General features: G+C 45.9%; 1 protein-coding gene across 2 annotated transcripts in view; it reads left to right on the top strand.

The window, feature by feature from the left end:
* The window catches only part of Asb18 (ankyrin repeat and SOCS box containing 18), a 60,558-nt gene that overhangs the window by 10,724 nt on the left and 24,562 nt on the right, over positions 1-25,272 (top strand). Inside the window, exons 2-3 of one of the 2 annotated variants that reach the window (XM_047547138.1) lie at positions 8,017-8,139; positions 11,726-11,993. In XM_047547138.1, the coding sequence (XP_047403094.1) occupies positions 8,017-8,139; positions 11,726-11,993 (391 nt within the window). The remainder of the gene's footprint in view (positions 1-8,016; positions 8,140-11,725; positions 11,994-25,272) is intronic. The other variant, XM_047547137.1, reaches the window with a different exon arrangement.

The raw sequence follows: 25,272 nt of genomic DNA, 5'->3' as shown, positions 1-25,272 counted from the left end.
CAGAAGAACACACCAATCTCGCCCTGTTTCCCTGGGCCTCCCGGGTGCCCTCCTCCCTGCCTCACCTGGAGCACCCTGTGTTCCTGCACTCTGTGCTGTGGCCATTCCACTGCATTGCCAGCGGACGGTGGCCACGCCTCTCCTGCCAACCTGCCACTCCTCAATGGCTAGGATCTCTACTCTCTCTCTCCTTGTGCTTCTAGTACCTGAAAAAAATACTCAGAATATGTAAATTCAACATGAATTTCCAAACTCTGTAGAAATTTACCCTCCCACGTGCAAATTATGGAAGCATCAGCATCAATAAACTCTCCCAAAACTCGAATTCTAAAAAAATCTTTCATAATTTGGTAGGCAAAAAAAAAGTTTAACTTACATTTTAAATTAGAAAAATTTGGCATTTTGTATGTTTAATATTCCTTCATATTTTAATAATTTTTCCTGTTTTTCTGATGGAGTTTTAAAGTTCTAATTTTTTGCCAATAAAAAAATAATTCCAACAAACTCTCAGTCCATCAGACAAAACTGGCCTTGAGTGGCCCTTTGCAGAGTTGCAAAGGGACCAAAAGAGACCCCAGGGAGACCCCGCCCCTGCCCAGCAGCAGGCTCAGGAAACTTCTAAAAGGGGCACTGACAATGATCAGCATAACAATCAGGCAAACCAACTTCAAGAGAGAAGTATTTTGCTCCCTGTGTGAGATTCATAAAAAACAATCAGTCTGAACATGCAATTTGTCTCAAGAGGCAGAAGCTGCAATTTCATCATGTAATTAAATCCCCATGACAGTTGTAAAGAAACTCCGTCACCTTTATCAGGGAAAGCGTCCATGATATGCTTTCCAGCAATGTCCCCAGAGTCTATAAATGTCCTTCCAGGGCTATCTGCCCCAGGTTCTGCAGCCTGAGGATCTGGCAGCTCCATTTTGCACTAAGCCACAGTGGATGCTCAGTGTTCAAGGGCACCTTTGTTTCTAAGCTTCCAGAAAAAGCCTTCGTGGGCTGTCAATGAAAGCAGCACTTGACCTTTGGATAAGATCACATTAATAATGAGGAGCGACTTTGTTGTTTTGCATTCTCTGCGCTGGGCTCTGCTCGGTAGCAACATTGGAAAATAAGTTATGGGGGTGGTTTGTTCCCCCCCCATATTGTTTTCTTCCACATGATGGGAATGAGATTTCTTAATAATGTGAAATCAGTACAGACAATTTAAGTCATTATTAATAGATACACTTGATCTGAGGAAGTAAAATGTTGTAATGTTTTGTTAAATGAGGTGTGATGTGCTAACATTGTTATTCAGACAGGAGGTTAAGATAGTTAACATTTTTGATATTAATGTCTATGTGACTAACTCTGGTGGATGTGTCTTCGAAGTCATAAAAATACAGCCCTACACACCTGCCCAGCTTCTTATTTTTAAAAAATTAAAACCAAAAAAAAAAAAAAAAAAAAAAAAAAAACCCTCAGGGAGGAGAGGTAAAGGAAGGGTGGACTTTAGAAATTTTGCGGTGAGATTAACACCAGGGAGAGGGGGTGAGAGCGAAGCCACCATCAGGTCTGTGGCCACCATGTTGTTGGGAGTAATGTCATCCCAGGGCCCCGGGGGGTTAGAACACCACCATCTGCAGACACGGTCATCCAGGGAGGGCAGGGTGACCTCACCAGCAGTATCCATGGGTGCGGGTGAGAAAGTGAGCATGAATCTCGCGTGTCCACGGGCTCTGGCTTCCTGCCCTCCTCTATCAAGTTACGTGGACCTTGACTCCAGGAGGAAGTCAGATATTTTCCAATGACCCAGGAAAGAGTCAGAACCTTGGCCCAACCCAAGAACCCATGAACATGAGAAAATGGCAGGGGCACCGGCTGCCTCCGAAACCCTCCCTTCACGGAGAGTTGCTGCCTGAGAAAGAAGCTGGCTGCCATGCAGCAGCCAGTCAGCCCACGTCCAGATCTAGCTGGACTGTTCCACAGAGCACCAGCAGAGCTGGCCCAGAGCTGCTGGGGGGAGAGAACACTTGTCACCTCAATGACAGGAGGCCATCGTCCCACTGTTGCCGAGAAAATCATTACTCTCAAACACTATCATTCCCGGATCCCATTAGAATTTCAAGGTAGATTTTACCTTTTTCATCTCATTTGATCCAGAACGAAAAGTCCCTCTTGTCTACACGACAAGACTCGGTTATGAAAAACTAGTTTTTATGGTCCTGTAGATAAAACATTATGCTTATTATTTAAGTCCTAAGAATATTCTTTGCAAAATTACATCTGAAATCCAGGTACTGTGTGGCTAGATTTTGAAGAAACTTAGTCTATTCACTCAGTCATCCAGACGAAAGCTGAGCATCCTGTCCTGCTTGGATTTTGCCTTCCTTTTCCAAAATTCTTTCCACACTCTGTAATAAAAGGCCGCAGAAACTACCTGCGTTTGCTACCCTTCCATGGTCTACCCACACAAATGAGGTTCCTCCGTCAAAGAGGTAGGTGCCACTCGGTGGTTCATCTGAAGAACTCAAAGGGCTAAGTGTACTTACTGATTTGGAGAAATCTGTAATTCGCCAGAATCCCGTTCTCTCAAGGAGGGCACTGTATTTGTTCAGGAGCAATTTCTCTACCCGGCTCCCTGGCGCAGAAGCTGAAACCCTGCAGGGACTGAGAAAGCATGGAACCACACTGCAAACCAAAGAGGGAGGATTTTAATGGTGGCACCAGAGCGCGAGGAAGCAGAGCCAGGCTGGAGAAGGCAGGATGAGGCTGTGCAAACTGCAATCAGCCCACTCGCCCCCCGCCCAACCACGCTCATTCGTGCTGGTAGTGGGTTAGTGTAAAAACACACCCAGCAAGGAAGATCAAAGGAGCTGACGTGTGCACCAACCAGCACGGGGGCAGAGCAGAAGGGACAGAGGTGGAAGGAAACACCAGGAGGCCAAGCCGGGGCTCTCCAGTCTTCCCGCCAGGGCCTCAGTGATGGTGTCCCCCGAGCGCACGCCTGGCTGACAGCTTCTCTGGCTGCAGACACGCTTGGCATGTTGTGAAACAGCTTCAGTGACTTGCTGCATTTATGCACTGTAAACGCAGTCACAAACATCAGCTCACCCGCGGCCCCAAACACTTCTGAGCTTTGCAAAGAAGAAAGAGCAACATCTAGTAAGAGCAAGAGGAGAGCCACAGCAATGAGTGGCAGCTTGTGCCCCAAGATTCACAAGGAAACAGGATCCTGCATGCCGGAGTTAGGACATCAGATGGAGGCATCTTTGCTCTGGCCTGTTTCCTCCTTCAGAACCCTGCCCGGGCCTGCTGCAGGCCCAACTCTGCACGTGCTCAGGGTGGGGCTGAAGCAGGCTCCGCAGCTTTCCTTTTCTCCGCAGTGGTTCTCACCCCTGCTGCCTGTTAGCAGCACCTGGAGAGCTCCCAGCAGCCCTGAGCCCACGCTGAGCCCGACACACACCAGAGACTCAGCCGTGGAGCCGGGCAGCAGCCATCGTCAGGCTCACAGGTGACTCCGTCTCACAGCCGAGGTGTGAGCCTCTCTTCGGTAGGCGTCGTGTGTATTATTTCTCCAGGTTGAGTTTTTCGGCCAGGTCTTCCTAAAGAAAGAGGTTGGGGTCCTATCTCCTGAGGTCATGGAAAGTGCACCCTGAAGAATCCGCATGCGGAGCTCCTGTTTACTAGCCAAAGCCAAGGAGGCTGGAGCGCTGCCCATGGCAGGGCGGCAAGAACTCATGGGGGCTCGTGCTTGTGGGGCACGATGACCCTGTTTAAGGAGAAAAATAAGGCCCCAACTGTACTACCTGCTGCATCCCTAGGTGTACGTTTCCTGGCACATCATGAGAACATCCTGTTCTGTCGCTGGGTCAAATGTTTTCTTCGTACTAGCAAACAAGTTAGTTGTTTCCAACATGCTGTGCCATCGTGAAGATCTAACCTCACGCTGCCCTATAAAAGCTGTACTGCACAAGAACAAGGCAGGCTGCTGCTTGGTAGTCTCCCCGCCCCCCATCAGACGGACTGTCAGCGTTAAGGCTCAGTCTTCATGCGTAATTGCAGGGCTGAAGGCTCGGCCATAGCTGGCTCATAGCAGAAAGACACGTAGTTTTTCCACTCCAAAAAGTTTTCATACCACTTTGCATCGAAGATTGAAATACACACGCTTGCTGCTCTATCCCCTCCTCAGCAGTGAATAACCCAGGCACAAGAGACAATCCTTCTGGTCCCCTTGCCGTGTTCTTAGGGACCCCTGGAGATCCACGTGATCCCAGTCCTTTTCTAGATATTCCCAAACCATCTTTTTCATAATGCCCTGAGGGATCTTTCCCAGGGCTAATGTGAAGTTTGTGAACCTGAGGAATCCAAATTCTTTTCCCATTTGACAACTGAAACTCTAGTCTTCAGGTCCTTAGGTACTATCCAAATTTCCTCAAAATTTGGGGCAACTTCTCAGCAAATTTACTCTTGAAAGAAACTGAGTTTTCATATGGACTTACATTAGCAGAGAAGAGAAGAATCGAGTTGAGTCTATGCCTTGGGTTTGACCAAGCTGCCAGGGACAGAGGTGATAAAATGACACGAAAATGGCTTTTGACCCAACAAGGTCTGGATGGGCAGAACCGGGTGCAGCAGGCAAGGGAAGCCCAGCCAGGAGCACTGGGTCAGGAAACGGTGACACTGGAATCCCTAAAGGATGCCACCCAGCTAGTGAGAAAGAATGGCAACCGACGCTTGTCTACTGGGGTTCCCTGGCCATTGCTTTTGCCAGTGTGGTCCTTGCTGGCAGGGGTACTATCATTTATACTTCTGAATCTCCAAAACCTCATACCCTGAAACCCCTAAAACATAAAGATTACATAAATGTTCATTGAATGAATACATGAATGGAGGGTTGGTTTTCAGGTTTGTTTGTCTAATGTAATAGTCAACAATGTGTCTATTCCTGTCTTTAAAAAAAAAGATAGCTCCCTGCCAGGCCTGTAAGTCACCCCCATGCCCCACTTACGAAGCAGTGCTGTCTACCGTGGGCTATTTTTAAAACTCTCACAAAGCACCAAGTCTGTTCTTGACCACTACTCCCTACCTACTGAAATCAAGCTTGGATATTTAGGGAGCTGTTGACGAAAACACATGGGAGCTAAATTTAGCATAGGAGGCAGTGTAGAATGGCTTTCCCCTGGACTCACCTCAGAGCCCCACCCCTTTTAAAAATACCCCATGACGAATTATATCAGGTACAAAAAAAAAAAAAATCCTCCAGTTTAAAGTGAAATGCAAACTCAAACAGGGTCATATTAAAGTGGTGCTTGAGCCAGCCTATAATCCCAGCAGCTTGGGAGGCTAAGGCAGGAGGATCATGAGTTCAAAGTCAGCCTCAGCAACTTAGTGAGGCTCTAAGCAACTCAGTGACATCCTGTCTCTAAATAAAATACAAAAAAAAGACTGGGGATGAGCCTCAGTGGTTAAGTGTCCCTGGGTTCAATCCCTGGTACTATTACTACTACTACTAACAGTAATGTTGTGCTTGAATAAGTCTTTCAGAAATGTATCTAGTAACAAACAATCTGCTGTAGAAAAGATGTCCCGATGGCTATGCATAAAGAAATGACATATCCAATGAGCTTAATATTGGTATTGAAAAGCAATAACTACAGCTCATGTCCACATCACCCTGACTCCAGCCATAGCTGTCCCTCAGCAACGTGAGTCCTCTGCTTTTATGGCACAATCAGTACCCTGAATCTGCCTGTGTGAGGACAACCCAGACAGACAGACAGGGTACCTCACCCACCACATCCTCTGTGGAGCAGGTGTGGGTTTGACCATTTGTGGGGAACCGCTGGGCCTCAGTTCAGCCTGGGCACACAGTGGTGTGGAACTCAGTCTGCAACAGGGTAAACATGCCTTCCTGGGGGAACTCCCTTGGTTGGGAATGCCTGGGAAGTGGGCAGCCCAGAGACCAGGTTATTCTCAGAAATAGCAAGCCTGTCCACTCTGGGGCTCACAGCTCTGGCGGAGCTGAGAGAGAGGAGGGAGTCACGGGCAGCCTTCATGTGCAGAACCCAGAGGCAGGAACGTGGGCAAGAGGGGCTTAAGAATCTGGACTGCCTGGATGAACTCTGTTGCTTCTGACTTGTTCGCTTGACTGCAACACCACACAGGCACAAGATGCCCGGGTCCCGTGTCTCCTGCTGGCAGCATGTGGATGGCAGCTGTATCACACCTCCCTGGGCAAACGTGTGTGTCCAGCTCTCCTGGCTGGCTGCACTGTCAGGCACAGCCCTCCTGACCCTCTTCCTGCTTTGATCATGATGCATGTGGACAGACCTGAGGACTGGTACTTGACCAACTTCCTGGGGGGAATGAGCAGGAGCTATAAAGTATGTGAGTATGTGAGAGATAGATAGAGAGAGAGAGAGAGAGAGAGAGAGAGAGTGTGTGTGTGTGTGTGTGCATGTGTGTGTAATAGTTTATTATTATTTACAATCTAAGGTGGGAAAAGAGCTTTATTTAAAACTCTGAACTAAACTGTAGTAAATAACAACTATTCCCTATCCAAAATGCTTGGGACCAGAAGGGTTTCAGATTTTAGAGTTGTTTGGATTTTGGAACATTTACATAGACTTTACCAGTTGAGCACCCAAATCTGAAAATTTGAAATCCAAAGTACTCCAAAATCCAAAATTTCATACAACCCTCAAAAAGGTTCAGATTTTGGAGCATTTCAGATTTTCAGATTAGGGATGCTCAGCCTATGGTTAGTTATTAATTTTTTTAAAAATTTATTATTCTTTTTTTTTTTTAATTGTGGGACTTCTTATCTTGAAAAGGGATGCACATTTTGGGATACAGTCACAGAGACTGGAAGTAACTCACAGGCCACCACCTCAGATGAAGTCCTGACCTATGAGCTCCCCACCAAGGGACACTCATGCAGAGTCTGGTCATTTGCAGCCAGCTGGGCCTCCAACTGGGCCTGCCTCTTTGGGACTGCTGCAGCTTCAGGTCAAATGTCACTCACTGGAGGCCACAGCGACAGAGAAAGAGAATGGAACAGAAGGCAGAGGGGGCCTTCGAAGTGAGGAGAGGCCTCACCCACTTTACGTGGCAACAGTTTATTAGTAAGAATTATGAATGGGCATTTGCTAGGGGTTGGCCAACTCTCTTAACTTCAAGACTAGAGCGCCTTCTTCCTGCAAAGAGCTGGAGAATAAAACATTTCTGGCTCTGTGGGCCACCAGTCACTGTCAAAACCACTCAATCCTGCCATACCACGTTTGAAAGCAGCAGTAGACAACATGTAAATGAATGAAATGGAGGGATCCGGCAAACTATTTATGGACACTGAAGTTTGAATTCCTGTAATTTTCATGTCAGGAAATATTCCTCTTTTGATTTTTTTTGCCCAAGCATTTATAAATTAGAAGCCATTCTTAGTTCCTAAGCCACATGAAAACAGCATGGAGGGCACCGACCAGGGCAGTCCCTTGGGCTCTATCCTCCTGACAGTGGGCACTACGAGAGTAACTACACTCCAGTCGGCAGAGAGGCATCTGGGGAGTCATCTGCCCAAGAGCAGGTGAAGGAGGAGAGTCCATCACGGCTAAATGTGTGCACCGGGCGTCTCCCCTAGACACATGGAGAGCAGTTTGGAGACAGACAGATGTGTCTTTCTCTGAAGTCAGTATCTATACAGTCACAGGGGTGGCCGAGCACTGTGGCATCTCAGTGGTCACATGACCCTGGTCATATCAAGTAACCATTATCACATCAGAGTCCACAGGAGTTATAAATACACCACCATCGGGCCCCAACCAGAGGACAATTGAGTAACGACAATAGAAATAGCTCCTGCTCCACAAGACCATCCTTCCCTCCTGAAGAACCGTTCAGAAATCAACTGCTCTGCAATGGACAGACGGCCACAGCCAGCCAGAAGAAAGCTTCAGATCTTTCAGAAGATGGAAAAAGAGCCTCAGGTTAGAGCAGGGTCCCCGGAACTGGAGTACCACGCTGCGCTGGTGGCAGGAGACCTGGACCATCTTCAGTCTCTCACGGACCAGTTCTTCCAGGATGCCAACGTGATGTTTGAGATCAGTAAAGATGAGATGGAGTGGCAGGTGAAATCCCCAGCGACGTTTGGGCTGTCAGGTACATTTGGGCTGCCATGCCTTTAAAGCTCAGCTGCGTATTTCTAAGGAGCTACTAACACTCTCAGAACATACAGGGCACGTGTGTTCATTGGGCAAGTGGACAGATGCTGTGTTTAAGGAGTTTCTAAGCAAAGGACATCTGTAAAGGAAATTTGGTCTTCCTGGGTTTTCAGATGTGGGGTTTGGGTGATGGGATGTGAGAGAGGCGATTAGAAAAGCAAAACGGTTGGTGAGAAATGCCCGTCTGATGGCGCTCAACCTGCCTCTTGCCTAGAAAAGGGGGCCTGGTTTAGGTGCCGACCTGCCAGCACCTACACTTGGCAGCTAGGGAGACCAGAGCTGGAGGAGGAAAGTCAAGCCCCTGGCACGCAGCCCTGTGCAAGGTCCTTCTATGAATCCATGGTTACCACAGCTACAGAGGAGAGGCTGGGACACAGCTGGCATCCAGGCACACAGGACCAGAGGCCCATAGCAGACCTTCCTCCTAGCAGCTAGGAAAGCCAGAAAATGGGAAGAAACGGGAAAGAAACCTGAGGCTCTTGTATCATATCTGTCTGAGTACACTCTTGCTGCCAGGATATGGCCACCTGGGTCAGGAAGGCAAGCAAGCCCCCGAGGGAAGGCATCCTCCCCCACCCCTCCCTGCATGTGCAGATACTTGCTGACCTCCTGGCTGCACCCAGGCTTCTTTTGGCTGGCAGGTGCACTGGGACCCCACCTACCCGGGGCTCATGTGGTAGAATCCACCACAATTCTGCCAGACCATGGGAATCAGAATCTGCTGCCAGTGGGCCAGAGGCCAGTGTCCCATGTCCCTGACGTGTGAGCTCTGGCAGGCAAGGAATGTAGACAGCCCATGTCCAAAGATCCAGCATGGTTTGGTTTATACCTCACACAGCGGGAGGGGAACACCATGGAAGGACTACACAGTCCCTCATCCACAGTGAGGTGACAGCGCTGCAGGGAAGGCAGATGTCAGTTGTCATTGAGCTCACTGCCTCCTGGCTGAGCCTTCCTGGGCCTCCTCTCCTTCACCTGCCCCTGCCCCAAACCAAGAATGACATCTGCTTCAATGGTTGAGCCATGTCTGTGTTGTTCTGCAGGTTGAGGACTGAACCCGAGGCCTTGAACATGCTAGGCAAGCTCTCCACCACTGAGCTACACCCACAGCTCTTTTTATTTTTTATTTTGAGGTAGGGTCTCCCTGAGTTCCCCAGGTTGGCCCTGAACTTGATCCTCCTGCCTCAGCCTCCCAAATAAATGGGATTTCGGGTGAGCACCACCATACCTGGATGCCACCTTTATTTTTTCAGTCACATGCTTGCCAGCCCTGCCCACACACACAAATGGTCAAGCCTCGAATCTCAAACAGATGCCGATTTTAACCCATCTCTTACACGTCTGAATCCAGTCTGGGTTCTGTTTTCCTCAGTAATCTTCCCATCCCTAAGCTCTGCTGCTTTATGTAGCACACATGCATGACAGAAGGCAGAGCCCACCAACAGAGGAGGCACCAGGAAATGCAATCAGAGGCTTAGCACTGACCTGAGGCCTATGCACACTGGGGAGGGAAGATGGGGCAGCCTGGATCCCAAGCTCTCCACACAGCTCCCTGAGTTCCCTGCAGCAGGAACAGCCCTGTTCGAACAGTGCACCTGCTATGCACTCTCTGCACAAAGACTTCCTGGTGGCCAGTTCCAGTCCCCCGATGGCAGCCCTGGGGAAGGGTGTGCTCTGGATATAGCTCGTAGGTTCACAGTTGCCGACCCCTGCAGCCCACGGTCCCAGGAGGGGTTGGCATGAGGAGTGCACACTGAGAATCTTCAAACCTTGTTCCTCCTGACGGAAGACCATCCAGGGCCAGGGAATTATGGGAAGCTGACTCAGACTTTTTTTCTGAGAGGGCCGCCCTAGAATCCAGGCTCTCTTGGCCAGGTGAGAACTCCTCATGCCCTTCCAGGACCTGGGGAAGGTGCTACTCTACCTCCAACTGAGTCAGATACCCACCCACGGTCTTTCCCATCAGTCTATGGACGAATTCAGGAATCAAGGCTGGGCGAACAGAGCGGATGGGGAGGACTTAGCGTGCCCTGCAAACGTCAGTAAGTAGACTTCTTATCCCAGGAAACCAAATAGGACCAAAGAACCAAGAATGGGCCCCTGCAGGAATGTAGGGTACGGCTGTCGTTAAGGACTACACCCATCCTCCCCTCTTCAAGTCTGATTCCGACATCAGTGGGAAAGGCAGCCCAATCCCATGCGAGACCCTGTCCCCAGGGTCTATGGCCACCATCACTCCACAACAGGCCCCTGCCTCCCCCCACTGAGTAGGCACAAGCTCCAGGCTGGGCCTTTGGGCCAAGGGGCAAGCAGGAATCGTGCACCACACGCAGGTAGGTAATTAATGAATGGTCTTTCAAAGCTGCTCAGCATGGGTCTTGGGAAGGCGGTGGCCAGCAGAAAGGGCCTCCTCTGCAGCTCATTACGGCCACAGTATCGATTCTCCCTTCATTATCAGAAGGCCTTCCTGCCATGAGAAATCCTTGATGTGTATTCACCAGGGACCAGCTCCCCCCATTTCCACGAGTGCTCCTGGCTGCTAACAACCTTCCACGGGCCTTTTGAAAGCACCAAAGTTTTCAGAGAAGTGAAATGTATAGCACCTGCTCCATTCATCCCTCAAGAAAGAGCAACCCTATATATACACACACACCCCTAAAAAGCGCAAAGAAACAAACCAGAATTGTGCTGAATGTGGACGGCCACATCAAAGAGGCCTTCTAAAACTCAGCCACTCCCAAGGGGGCTAAACTTTCTCCCAGTTCTTTTCTTGGGCAACCTGGGTGAAGTGGGTCAGTTTGTTTTGTCTGTTGGTCTCCTCTTAATGATAAAGAGGTTAAGTTTGGCACTCGACCCAGACAGAGTTAAATTCTGGAAAATTCCACAGTCCACCCTCTCTCTCAGGTCATCCCTAATTCAGAGCCTGGAAAATGTGAACTCTGCCCTTAGATTTCCCCCTCTGTGTTGGCGGGGTGGGCTTTTAACTACTTGAGCTTACCAGTTTTCCCAATCGCCCTGGCATCTGGAAAAACCCTTTTCCTTCCCAGTACCCCACTACCCTCTCTGTTTTAGCGGTACCTTTTCCCTTTTCTCTTTCTCTCTCTTCCTCTCTCTCTCTCTCTCTCTCTCTCTCTCTCTCTCTCTCTCTCTCCCCCCCCCCCCCTTCCCCTCTCTCTCTCTCTCCCTACCTCTCTCTCTTTCTCTTCCCCTCTCTCTTCCCCTTCTCTTTCTCTCTCTCTCTCTCTCTCTCTCTCTCTCTCTCTCTCTCTCTCTCTCTCTCTCTCCCCCCCCCCGCCCCCCCCCCTCTTCCCCTCTCTCTCTCCTCCTGTCTGGCTCAGTGTGTCTCACAGCTTTCTGTCCCGTGCGTTTGTCTATGCCTCTACACTCTCGGGTGTGTCCCCTGCCTGCCCACCTGGTACCTACAGCTAAGCAACTGCTTCCCCCCTCCTTCCGCCTTAGTGCAGCGCGGCCCCACGGGTTCCCCACACACCCCATCCACTTACACCTTACCCCCCTCCTTCCAGGCCTCTGGACCTTGGAGTACAAGCGAGAGCTCACCACGCCCCTGTGCATCGCTGCGGCCCATGGCCACACCGCCTGCGTGCGACACCTGCTCGCCCGCGGTGCTCAGCCCGACGCCAGCCCCGGAGGCCGCAGCGCCCTGCACGAGGCCTGCCTCGGGGACCACACAGCCTGCGCCCTGCTGCTACTGCAGTACGGTGCCGACCCCGACCTGCCCAGCGCCGAGGGCCTGGCGCCCCTGCATCTGTGCCGCACGACCGCCTCCCTCGGGTAAGAGCGCCGGGCCTCGGCTAGCTGGGGACAGCCGCGGCCCCTGGCCCCGCCCACACCTAGGACCCGGCCTGGGGACCCCGATCCCGGACTCCTGACCCTGGACCGGACCCAGATCCGCCGGCCCCTTCCCCAGCCCCTGCCTCCTATCCCAGGTCCAGGACCCCTGACCCTGAACCCCAGAGCTGCCCCGGCGCGCGCTGGCCCCGCCCCCAGGCCCCGCCCCGCCGCCGGCCCCCGGGCGGCTTAATTAGCGCTTGATTGCGAGCGGGGAGGCGCCACGCCGCGGTAATGAGCGCACTGATCACGCCCGCAGACGCGCGCTGGAGAATGCTAAAAGGCCGCTGGCGGGGTTGGAGGCTGAAAAATTAGGGTTTTTAATGATAATTTTATGCAGAATAATTGTCACAGTGTGACATAAATGGTTAGCTCCTCGGGCGGGGGCTTCCGAGGCCCGCGGGAAGCGGAGCCGTGCGGCCTCGCCCCCACCCAGGCTGCGCGCCCACACGCGGTCCCCCGACCGCGTCTCCGCCCGGGACCGCAGCGTCGGGGAGAAGCGCGGCGCCACGGGCGGCTGCACCGGACTGCGTTCCCGTCCCTGGCCCGCGCCTTTACTCAAGTGCCCCAGCCCCGGCCCTTGGGTTGTGCGTGGCCTTCCCCTTGGTGTGAGGATCCAGTGAGGTCACCCAGGCAGAGCGGTCGGTGGCGCCCTGCTGTTCCCCCCAGCCCCCGAAGTTACCTAGGTCTCCTGCACCCAGTGGGCGCGGGCAGCCCGCAACAGGGCTGCTCCTGGGCACCGAGTTAGGGGCGCCCCCAAAGAAGGGTCCCCCGGGTTCAGATGGGGACCCGGGCACCAGATCCCCACCAGTCTGGAGAGTGAGCGAAGGAATCGGGGTTCTGGCTTTGGTAAATGTGGACACAAGCACACACTCACGAAACGTCGCCACCCTTACCAAAAGCTCCTGTGCCGTGTTCTCTCTCCCCTCCACGCACTGAGCTGCTTTCTGGGATTTTCAGCAATTTTTTTTAGCAATTTCTAGAATTTCATGTTAATGGGATATCCTTTTTTTCTGTCTGACTTCTTTCGACCTAATTATTCTGAGACTCATCAGTGTCGTGGCGTGTGCCCGTAGTTCCTTCCGTTTCATCTTCGGGTACTGTTCCATGGTGTGACTGTACCACTGTGTTTATCCATTTACAGCTGAAATACATGTGATCATTTCCAATTTCCACCTCTTACAAATAACGCGGCTGCTAACCCTCTGTATAGGCATGAACTTTTATTTGTTTTAGATAAATACCCAAGATTGGAATGGGTAGATCATATGATAGGACTAAGAAGATTCTTTTTAAGCACCTGCCACATTGATTTCCACGGTGCCGCTTCGCATTCCACCACCCATGTCCCGGGGTCCCACATCCTCACCGGTACTGAGCCTTGTCAGTGGTTAATTGCAGACATTCTAACAAGTGTAGAGAAGTAACTCTTTGTGGTTTTGGTTGGTGTTCCCTGATGACTAGTGATATTCAGTGTCTTTCAATTTATTTACCATCCATATATCTTATTGGGTGAAGTATCTGTTCGAATTTTCTGCCCATTTTTAAAGTTGGATTGTGGTTTTTATTAAATTTTCAGATTTCTGTATGTATTCTAGGTACAAGTCCCTTGTTACACATGTAATGAACAAATATTATCTCCTAGTTTCTGGTTTTTATTTTCTTCTCTGAATAGTGTCTTTCAAAGAACAGAAGTTCTTCATTTTGAGTCCAATATATCCATTTTTTGTTTGTTTATTTTAGGAGTTATATCTAAAACTCTTTGCATAACCCAAGCTCCTAAAGAATTGCTCCTATTTTCTTCTATAAATTTTATAATTTTACATTTTTAGATTTAAGTCTGTATGGATTCAGTTCAACATGGCGGCAGTCATATTGTGTCACTTCTGCCGTGATGGCCCAAGGTAGCCTCTTTTTCCTGCATAGTTTCCCAGGCAACTATAAATAGACAAAACCACTAGAGTTTTAAGTGGAACTTTATAACCAGACCCTGGCTCCAGGGATGTGCCTGGCCCTTTGATATTAGGCTAAGATAAACCAGGAGCAAGGATAAAGTCACTTTTGTTGTAACCCATAAATATGCCCCTCTTGTGACCCCAGTTGCAGAAATCCAACTGGTTGTGCTGCCCCAGACCATCCGTACTTCTGTTAAGCCAGTCCCCAATAAATTGCGCTCTACGCAATCCTGGATCTGTCTGCCTTTTTTTCCTTCAGCCTCAACAACTCCTTGGGGCTGGTCCTCATACTGCAGGCTGGGCTGTTCCCGAACAAAGTCAGTGCTCCACTTGGAGTTCATTTCTGATCCATATAGACTGAGGTACGAATTGAGGCGTTTGTTTTGCTTGTTTGGGTTATGGATATCCAGCTGGCCCAAAGCTGGCTATGCAGCTGGGTGTCCAGTGTTTGACTGTTTGTCAAAATCCCTTTACTTTCTTCACTCTGTTCCCTTTTTACTTTTGTCAAAAATCAGTTGACCATATACGTGTGGGTTTAATTCTGGACTGTCTTAAGTACATACAAGACATAGGGAATCACTTTCTTCGACAAATAGCGAAAGGAAGAATAGCCAGAGGTGCCAGCTCCTCATGGTCCTTGTCCCATTCCTCACACCAAAAATGACGACATCCAAACAAAAGGAGCCAGGTGGTGGCACTGTGAGTGGAAGGTGCCCAGTGCTGAGATCCAGTTCAGACCTGGGCTGCAGGGTTTATGGTCTGCAGTTCTATTCTGAGCCGGTGAGGCAGGAAGCCCCACAGCTCATCAGAACCCAGGAGCCAATAGGAAACCATCTCCTGACAGCCTCCCAGGTAGGCTCCAGGTGGGGAGGTCAGAGGGCAATGGCCTCATAGTAGGTCCTTCCAAGCCCCATCCAGGAGGGGGTAGCAGGGAGTTCTGCCAGACTCAGATGCTGCGGTCACTCAAACTTCTGCTTGTGTGACCTCTGTGGACGTATGCAAGGGGGCCGGTGGGCCATGGAAGGGTCATCTCCCACCTCTCCTCCAGTTCGCCGATCTCTTTGTGTATTTTGACACCAGTCCCACATTGTCTTGAATACTGTAGCTTCAGAATAAGCCTTGCAGTCAGTCAGGCAGTGTAACTGTCGATGCGTGCTCTTCTTTTTCAGCTGTTTGGCAAGTCCAGCTCATTTGCATGTTCATATGAGTATTAGATTCATTTGACCAATTTCTACAAAATAACCTGCTGGGTTTTCACTGGGATTGCTATAAATCTAGAAATCAACTTGGGGAGTATTGACATCATAAAAATATTGAGACTTGCAACCCATGGGTATGATACACCCCTCCATGTGTTTAGGTCCTGTAACTTCTCTCGTCTGTTTTAGTTTTCAGGGCACAAGGCTGGCAAATACTTTGTAAGATTTGTGTTCCCTAATTATTTTTATATTGGAGTCATTGTTCATAATACTTTTATTTCAATTTTGAATTGTATGTAGCTATTACATGAAACCAAAATAACTTGTTTGCGCGTATTAACCTTGAATCTCGCAATCTTGATAAACTCACTTATTGTTCTGCTAGCATTTTATAAATTCCATGGGATTTTTATGTAGGAAATACGTCATCTGCAAATAAGCGCTGTTCCTCTTTTGCCACCCAGACGTCCTTTTCCACTTTCCTTGGTTTCTTGCACTCTCTAGACCCTCCAGTGGCAGGCTGAGTAGGGGAAGACAGACAGTTCTCCTTGATCTGACCTCAGAGGAAGCATGTAAATGTCTCCGCCATTGTGTATGATATTAGATGTAAAGGCCTCATAGATTCCCCTTTCCAAAGACAGAGCGCTCCTTTCTATTCCTTCTTTGCTGAGAGTTTGTATTATAAATGGACATCAAGTTTTCTTAAATGATTTTCTCACATACACTGAGTTAATGTGGTAAAATTTTTTTGTCTGTTAATTATAATGATTTACACAGAGTGATTTCCAAATATTAAACCAACCTTGCATTCCTGGGATAAACCATACTTGGTCACAAAGTATTATCTTTTTATATATATTTTTGGGGTAGTTTTGTTGTAATTTTTCGTGTGTGTATTTATTTTCATGAAAGACATTTGTCCATGGTTTTCTTTCTCATAATGCCTTTCTGGTCTTGGCATCAGAGTACACTGGCCTTGGAAGTGTTCCCTCCTACTTTCTGGAAGACCTTAAAGTTGTTCCTAAATGTTTAGTACAGTTCATCAGTGAAACCATCTGGGTAGGAATTTTCTTTGTGACAAGTTTCTAACCATAGATTCAACTTCTTTACTAGGTGGAGAGTTACACAGGTTCTTCCTTTCTTTTTGAGAGAGCATTCAGTCAGACTCTTGTAAGAGATTTATCTCTTTCAACTAAGTTTTGAATCTATTGGCAGAAAGTTGACCCTTGCTGTTCTTTTAACAACTGGAGAATCTTCAGCAGTACCACCTCTCTAATTCATCATGCTGGAATTTGACCTACCCCAGTCCTGCCTTTGGTTTCATTGATTTCCTATTAGTCTTCCATGGTGTTTCACTGGTTTCCACTGCCTCCCTTTTATTTCCCTGACTTTTTTCACATTGACTTTCCTTTGTTCATCTTTTTCTGATTTCTTGAGGATGATGCTAATGTCATTGATTTGAGAATTTTCTTATTTTTAGATGTAGGCTTTTAGTAGCACATATGTCCCTTACATACTCTTTTCTGAAGCTCACACTTTTTCATATGTTGTGCTTTTAGTTTCAGTTTAAAATACTTTCTAAATTTCCTTTTGATTTTTTAATTTGAATCCTGGGTTAAAGTTTGCTTTTAGTTTACAAATATTTGGGAATTTTCCATATATCTTTCTGATATCTTTCCAGATATCTCTTCTTATTTCTAATTTAATCATTGTGTTCATAGTACATACTTTGTATGACTGTACTCCTTATAAATGTACTGGGACTTATTTACATTCTAAAACATGTTGTATTGTGGTCAGTGTTCCGTGTACACTAGAAAGAGTGCGTGTGCCTTCGGTCACTGTTGGGTGGACTGCTTCTGGCTGCCATGAAAGGTGCCTCTTCCCCTGGCCTCACCCTTCCGCGTGTGACTGTGCCTCACCTCAGTCCCAGAGCAAGAGAGTCAGCCACCTGTGGACTGAGACCTCAGAAACCATAAGCCAAAATAAGTTCTTCCTCCTCTGAGTTGTTCTTTTCAGGTATTTGGGTCACAGCAGTACAAAACCTGACTGAACATTTGCTGGCATTCTTCATATTTGTTTTACAAGTTATTAGAAAAAGGGTGTTAAATTGTTCATTGATCTCTTTTTCCTCGTCAATCAGTTTTGGCTTCAAGTATTTTGTATTTTGAACTTTTATTATTAGGTATATAAGTGTTTAGCATTGTTATGTCCTCTTGAAGAATGGACATCTTTTTTTTTTTTTTTTTTTTTTTTTTGGTACCAGGGATTGAACCCAGAGGTGCTTAAGCACTGAGGCACATCCCCAACCATTTTATGTTTTATTTTGAGACATGGTCTTGCTAAGGTGCTTAGGACCTTGCTGAATTGCTGAGGCTGGCTTTGAACTTGTGATCCTCCTGCTTCAGCCTCCCAAGTGCTGGGATTACAGGTGTGCACCACTGTGCCTGGCAAGAACAAACATTTTTATCATTATGAAATGGTATTCTTAATCTCTAGTTGTATACTTCAGTCTAAAATCACTTTGATATTTAAAGAGATAGCCTGGTATTAATATAGCTTTCTTTAGATTATTGTTAGCATGGTATATCTTTTTCCCTCTACATCAGTAATAATTGCTATGTCATAAATCAGCACTAATGTAAAGACTTAACATGCACTTACTACCTCACTGTTTCTATGGGTCAGGCATTTGGCCATGACTTAACTAGGTGTTCTGCTTCTGGGTCTCTCACAAGACTGCCTTCTTGGTGATAACAAGGCCTATAGTCTCATCTGAATGACAAACTGGGAAGAATTTGCTACCAAACCCATATGGTTACTGGCAGAATTCATTTTTTTGAGGACTGTAGGACTGAAGGGCTCAGTTCCTGGCTGACTGTCAGTTGAAAACTGTCTTCAGTTCCTTTCTGTCAGTTTTAGTCAGCTTTTTTTTTGATGCTGTGACCAAAAGACCTGACAAGAACAATTTTAGAGGAGGAAAAGTTTATTTGGGGGCTCACAGTTTCAGAATTCTCAGTTCATAAACAGCCAACTCCTTAGCTCTGGACAGAAGGTGAGGCAGAGCATCATGGTAGAAGAGTGTGGTGGAGGAACGCAGCTCAGGACATGGCTTCAGAAGGCAGAGCAAGACAGGCTCTCACCACAGACAAAATATATACACTGAAGGCATGCTTCCAACGACATGCCTCCTCCAGCCACACCCTAACTGCCTACAGCGACCACCACCCATTTAATCCATTGAAGTGCATTAGCACACTGATTTAATTGATTGGTTAAGGCTCTCAAAACCCTATGATTTCACTTCTGACTCCTCTTGCATTGTCTCACACGTGAATTTTTTTGGGGGGACACCTAGTATTGAAACCATAACATTGCTGTAGGCCATTCCTGCTGTTATCACAAAATACCTTAAGCTAAGTAATTTATAAATAATAGTAATTTATAGCTCACAGTATTGGAGGCTGAAAAATCCAAAGTTTTTCAAGGTGCCAGCAGATTCAGTATCTGAAGAAGGCTGCTCACTGCCTCTAAGATGGAATCTTCTTGCTTTATCTTAACGTGGCAGAAAGAGTTGAAGAGATGGAAGGGATGGACTTGCTCCCTCAAACTTTTTTATAAGGATGCTAATTCCATCTATGAGGACAGATCCCTCCTGGCCTAATCACTTCCTGGAACCCACCCACCCACTTAATATTATAGCATTGAGTATTAGCTGTCCATGTAAATTTGGAAAGGCATAAACATGGAAACCATAGCGCTTCCATGTGGCCCTCTATAATATTGCAATGTGCTTCATCAAAGTGTGTGAGCTAGCAGGATATAAAATCAATAGTCATCAATCTATTGCATTTCTGTTCATAAATGATGAATTCTCTGAAAGAGAAATTAGGAAAACTAACCCATTCACAATAGCCTCAAAAAAAAAAAAAAAAACTTGAGAATCAATCTAACAAAAGAGGTGAAAGACCTCTACAATAAAAACTACAGAACACTAAAGAAAAAAATTTAAAGAAAACCTTAGAAGATGGAAAGATCTCCTATGTTCTTGAATAGGCAGAATTAATATTGTCAAAATGGACATACTACCAAAAGCATTATACACATTCAATGCAATTCCATTTAAAATCCCAATGATGTTCCTCATAGAAATAGAGAAAGCAATCATGAAATTCATTTGGAAAAATAAGAGACCCAGAATAGTCAAAGCAATCCTTAGCAGGAAGAGTGAAGCAGGAAGCATCACAATACCAGTCCTTAAACTGTACTATAGAGCAATAGTAACAAAAACAGCATGGTATTGGCACCAAAATAGGCAGACCAATGGTACAGAAGACACAGAGACAAACCCACATAAATACAGTTACCTCATACTAGAAAAAGGAGCCAAAAACATACAATGCAGAAAAGATAGTCTCTTCAACAAATGGTGCTGGGAAAACTAGAAATCCATATGCAGCAAAATGAAATTAAACCCCTATCTCTTAACCTGCACAAAACTCAACTCGAAATGGATCAAGAACCTAGGAATTAGACCAGTTACCCTGCGCCAAATAGAAGAAAAAGTAGGCCCAAATCTTCATCATGTAGGTTTAAGACCAGACTTCCTTAAGAAGACACCCAAAGCACAAGAAATCAAAGAAAGAATTAATAAATGGGCTGGAGTTAAACTAAAAAGGTTTTTCTCAGCAAAGGATACAATCAATAATGTGAAAAGAGAGCCTACAGAGTGGGAGAAAATCTTTTCCACATGCACTTCAGATAGAGCACTAATCTCCAGAATTTGTAAAGAGCTCAAAGAACTTAACACCAAAAATACAAAGAACCCAATTAATAATGGGCCAAGGAATTGAGCAGATGCTTCACAGAAGAAGATATAAAATTGGTCAACAAGTATATGAAAAAATGTTCAACCTCTCTAGTAATTAGAGAAATGCAAATCAAACCTACTCTAAGATTTCATCTCACTCCAATTACAATGGCAATTATCAAGAATACAAGTAACAATAATATTGGCGAGGATGTAGGGGTAAGGTACACTCATACATTGCTGGTGGGATTGCAAATTGGTGTAACCACTCTGGAAAGCAGTATGGAGAGTCCTTAGAAAACTTGGAATGGAACCACCATTTGACCCAGCTATCCCACTCCTTGGCCTATCCCCGAAGGAGTTAGAATCAGCATACTACAGTGACACAGCCACATCAATGTTTATAGCAGCTCAATTCACAATAGCTAAATTGTGGAACCAACCTAGATGCCCTTCAATAGATGAATGGATAAAGAAACTGTGGTATATATATACAGTGGAATATTACTCAGCCTTAAAGAATAAAATTATGGCATACAGGTAAATGGATGGAGTTGAGAATATCATGCTAAGTAAGATAAGTAACCAAAGGCCAAATGTTTTTTCTGATAAGTTGATACTGATACATAATGGTGGGGGGGAGTAAAGGAAAAATGGAGGAACTTTGGATTGTGTAGAGGGAAATGAGGGGAGGGGAGGGGGCAGAGGGTAGGAAAGAGTATGGAATAAGGCAAACATCATTACCCTATATACATGTATTGCACAAATGGTGTGACTCTACATCATGTACAACCAGAGAAATGAAAGGTTGTACTCCATTTGTATACAATGAATCAAAATGTATTCTGCTGTCATGTATAACTAATTAGAACAATTAATTTGAAAGTGTGAGTTGAGAAGACAAGAGAGAGATTTCACTAGCAAGGTGGGAGTTATATCTTCTGTAATCTACTCACAGAATGATCCCCTATCACTTTTGCTGTTTTCTGTTAGTTAGAAGCAAGTCAAAGTTCCCACTCACATTCACAGAGAGAGAATAGAGACATGAACACTGGAAGGTCTTTGTGGCATAATCACTGGGAGACCATGCCAGAACCTGCCAACCACAGCAGCCTTTCACTTTAAACCTATGAGTGTCTTTATTTTTGAAGTCAGTTTCTTGTGGGCAGATCATCATTGGATTTGCCTTTTTATGTATAATCTGACAGTCTTTGCCTTTTAATTTCATGTTTATATCATTTATATTTAATGTAATTTTGATTTGTTAGGTTCAAAGTAAACCTCCTGCCCTTTTTTTTTTTTTCTATTTGGTTCATCTATTCTTTGTTCTCTTCATCTTCTTTTTCTGCCTTCTAAACTTAGAACTATTTTTTATAATTCCATTTTATCTTCTTTTTGCTTATTAAATATAACTTTTTGTTGTGTTGTTGTAGTGATTTCTTTAGGGTTTACAATATATGTCTTTCCCTATCACAAGCCACCCTCAGGTGATATTCATGTGTAGTGTAAAAAGTCATATGACAGTATATGTCCACATCTCTCCTCCTGACCTTTGTGCTATTGGTATTATACATTTCATTTCTACATTTAAGTCCACAACATGTTGTTATTATTTTGTTTAAAATATATATCCTTTAAATATACTGAAATAATAATTTAAAAAGTTTTTATATCTTGCCATGTAGTTAGCATTTCCAGCTCCTTCATTGCTTTGGGTGGATCCAGCATTTCACCTGGAGTAGTTTTCCTTCTGCTTGAAGGACTTTCTTTAAAGTTTCTTGCACTGAAATTCTGCTGGTGGTGATGCTTTCAGATCTGCATATTTGAAAAAGACTGTTTCACCTGGATGTTTGAAAGGTGTTTTGCTAGCTAGAGAATTCTGGAATGACAGTTTGTGTTTTCTTCTCTTCCCCCTCCCTCTCCCTCTCCCTCTACCCCCTCTTCTCCTTCTTCTTTCTGTACTCCACTGTCTTCTAACTTGCTTTTTTTTTTTTTCAATGAAAAATCTGCTGTCCTCCTTATCTGTGCTCCTTTGTACCTAATGTATCCTTTTCCTGGCTTTAAGATTTTCTACCTTTCAGTGATTTTAAGCATTTGATAAGGATGTGCCTTGATGTGGTTTTCTTTCATCTGTAGATTTATACTTTTCATCAAACTTAGAAAACTGTTGGCAATTATTTCTTCCCATTTTTGGACACCCTCCTTCTCTCCACCAGGGACTTTGGTGCATTAACCATGGTGTGCACACCGTGCCTCTTGAAGCTGTTCCACAGTTTACGGATGCTATGTTCATCTTATTCAGTCTTTTTATCCCTCCATGGTTGATTTATCTTTCCTTCTAAAACACCTAATGTACCAGTAACCCTGTCCAATGTACTTTTCATCTTAGACACTGTAGTTTCAATTTTAGAAGTCCAGTCTTAGGTCTCTTCTGTATCCCTCCTGTGTGCTTCAACCTTTCCTCTACCTCCCACACACATGAATGCAGTGGTAGCAATGCTTCAGTGTCCCTGTCTACTAATGCTATCACATGGGTCACTTCAGGGTCACTTTGGTTGATTTTCTCTCTGTTTCACTGGGTACTGGATATTTTTGTATTTCTATCAATACTCCCAATACAGCTTGGGATGTAAAGTTTCTTGGAAATAATTTTGATCCTTTAGGATCTTGCTTTTAATCTTCATTAGGCAGGATGAGAGCATTATTTGACATAGGTGGATCTTTTTCTCCACTCCTGGAGAGCACTTTTCTTAATGCTCCAATGCATGCTCCATTAATTTATGAGGTTTTATGCTCTGGTTGTGGAAACAGGCAGTATTCCTGGGCCTGTGCACCCTACAGGCACTCTTCCCACCACCCTTTCTGGTGGGTCCTTATACACACACAGTAATCGGTACTCAAGGGGACCCTCTGCAAGCTCTTTCTCTCTGCACTCTCTCTTCTCCAGTACTCTGCCCTACACATTCCAGCTACCTCTGCTCCTTAGGAGTGCAGCTCCATCGCCTCAACTCAGAGAGCTCTCCAGTTTCTGCCTGGGGCCCTATCACACGGCCCAGCCTGGGAGCCCAGAGGCCCCTGGGGTCTGTTCAGTTCCCTATACCATACCAGTGTCAACTTCTTAATTTTGACAAATTAAATGTGCCATATAATATAACAAGTTAACTTGAGGGGAAGCTGGGTGAAGGACATTCAGGAACTCTTTGTTCTATCTTCACAACTCTTCTGGAAATCTGAAACAATTTTTAAATAAGAAGGAGTTTTATTTTATCTTTATTAGAAAAATATCGCTTTTTGCTAAGAAATGATAATGCAGTACCTCCATAGAGCACAAAACACTGTGAATCCTGACAGCAGCCCTCAGGATAAACCAAGAGTCGTACACTTGGATGTCATGAGGAGCTGCGACCAGGTTCAGATCATTAGAGCTACTCATCCGATAACCGTGCAATGAAAACTAATTTTCTGGCTTCAGTTGGCTTTTCAAAAAATCATACAGGTCTGGGACATTGTTTAATAAGCCCTTTGAAATGTCTTTGTATTAAGGTGGGTTTTTTTAATCTCCTTCTTTCTTCCTCTTGTTCCTCCTCTTCTTTTCTGTCCCATTTTCTCATCTATGCTTATCTCTGTAAATCCTTCCCTTTGACAGTTTAATTTGGGAGTCTTGACTCATTTAAATCTTGGCTATTGGGGAAAAGTTAAGTGACAGAGAAGCCAGAAGTTCACCAGCGCTGTGAAGCAGCTGACTTAGAACCCTCCACACCGATGATCAGAACGGAAAATGCCGGCAGGTTCCATTGAACACCTCTACAATAACAGAGCCAACTACCTTGAAGGATGAAAAGTTAATAGATGTCAGAAAGGACTTGAGGGTCCGACCAGGCTTTTCAGCTTTAAAGAGTCCCCCTAAAGTAAGACTCCGAGGAGGTCTGGCTTTGGGGAGTATAAACATTATCACTTTGACAAGAAAGAGCTACTTTCTCGGGAATCTTTTTATACATAGTAGATTTTAGGTCATCCTTAATTTTTTTTACCTCCCAGTAGAGAGGGGGTCGTTGACCTACATACAGAGCCATTTCATTTTCTTACTCTTATGACAATGGTCTCCACACCTAGGGACCCAGCTCTGCTCTGCCCCTTTTAGTTGGCAATTCTCCATGGGCACAGGACTTTAAAACCTTTGAGTCTCTGAGTTCCTGAGATTTAAAAAAAAAAAAATTATGTGTGCTTCCTTCCAACCAGCGAGCTTCAGAATTCAGAATCCAACACACAGAAAGGGATATCAGCCCTTTCATCTGGAAGCTTTTGAAGAGGTTTTCCCAAAAAGAAAAGTTCCAGTAAAGTTACCTGTGCACACTGGCAGCCGGCACGCCAGCCTCGCCCTATTTATTACCAGATTCCTCCCCTCGACCCTTCCTTTCTTACTCTGAGATAATTAAAATGGGAAAAGAATTTGTTGAGTCCAGATCCTTTTTCTTGTCTCTGTCTGTCTTGATCTAAATGAAAGCTAGGACGACTTGCTTCCTCGTGGAACTTATTAATGAAAAGCACACGGCTTTGCTTTTTTGTGCCGATTTGTGTCAGTTAAACGAAATGAAAAATAATTCATAAACTAGAGTCAGACAAGTGAAAGCAGCTAATAATCTTAATGGGAAACAGACATCATCAAGGAAAACCATCGCGTGCATCTTCTCTAGTTCTGACCCAGCAGGTTGAATCTGGGGAGACATGAACACTACAGTTGTCCCTTGTGATCTGCAGGGCCCTGGTTCCAGGAGCCTGAGGACACCAAGACTCACAATGCCCAAGTCCCTTCTATGAAGTGGCACAGGTTTCGCCTCTCAAGTCCATTGTCCCATGGACTTTAGATCACATCTGGATGACCTAAAACACCTAACGCAATGTAAACAAAATGTCCTGTGCGTTGTAGGGGGTAATGAGGAGTGTAAAAGTCTGCATGTGTTCAGACAGGGCAGATGCAACTGGTTGAAAAGCTTCGATCCCGGTTGGCTGACTGTGCAAATGCAGAGCCCATGGACGTGGAGGGCCGACTTCATTCTCTGAGGCAAACACAGTCACTGTCTGGTCAGCATCTGAGCAGGGACTACTGCTCAGGCTCCTTCTCCAGCCCCAGCAGCCTCCCGCTGCTCACAAGGGTTTTATCTGCATGAGAAGCAAGGCTCACAGGTGCAGATACATCATCCAGAAAAAAACCCACTCTTCCTGCAGCTCAGATGAGTGCTCAGTTCACTCTTCCAACA

The sequence above is a fragment of the Sciurus carolinensis genome, chromosome 3, assembly GCF_902686445.1.
Source record: "Sciurus carolinensis chromosome 3, mSciCar1.2, whole genome shotgun sequence".
Taxonomy (NCBI): Eukaryota; Metazoa; Chordata; class Mammalia; order Rodentia; family Sciuridae; genus Sciurus; species Sciurus carolinensis.
This window is presented reverse-complemented; position numbering and strand designations above follow the sequence as displayed.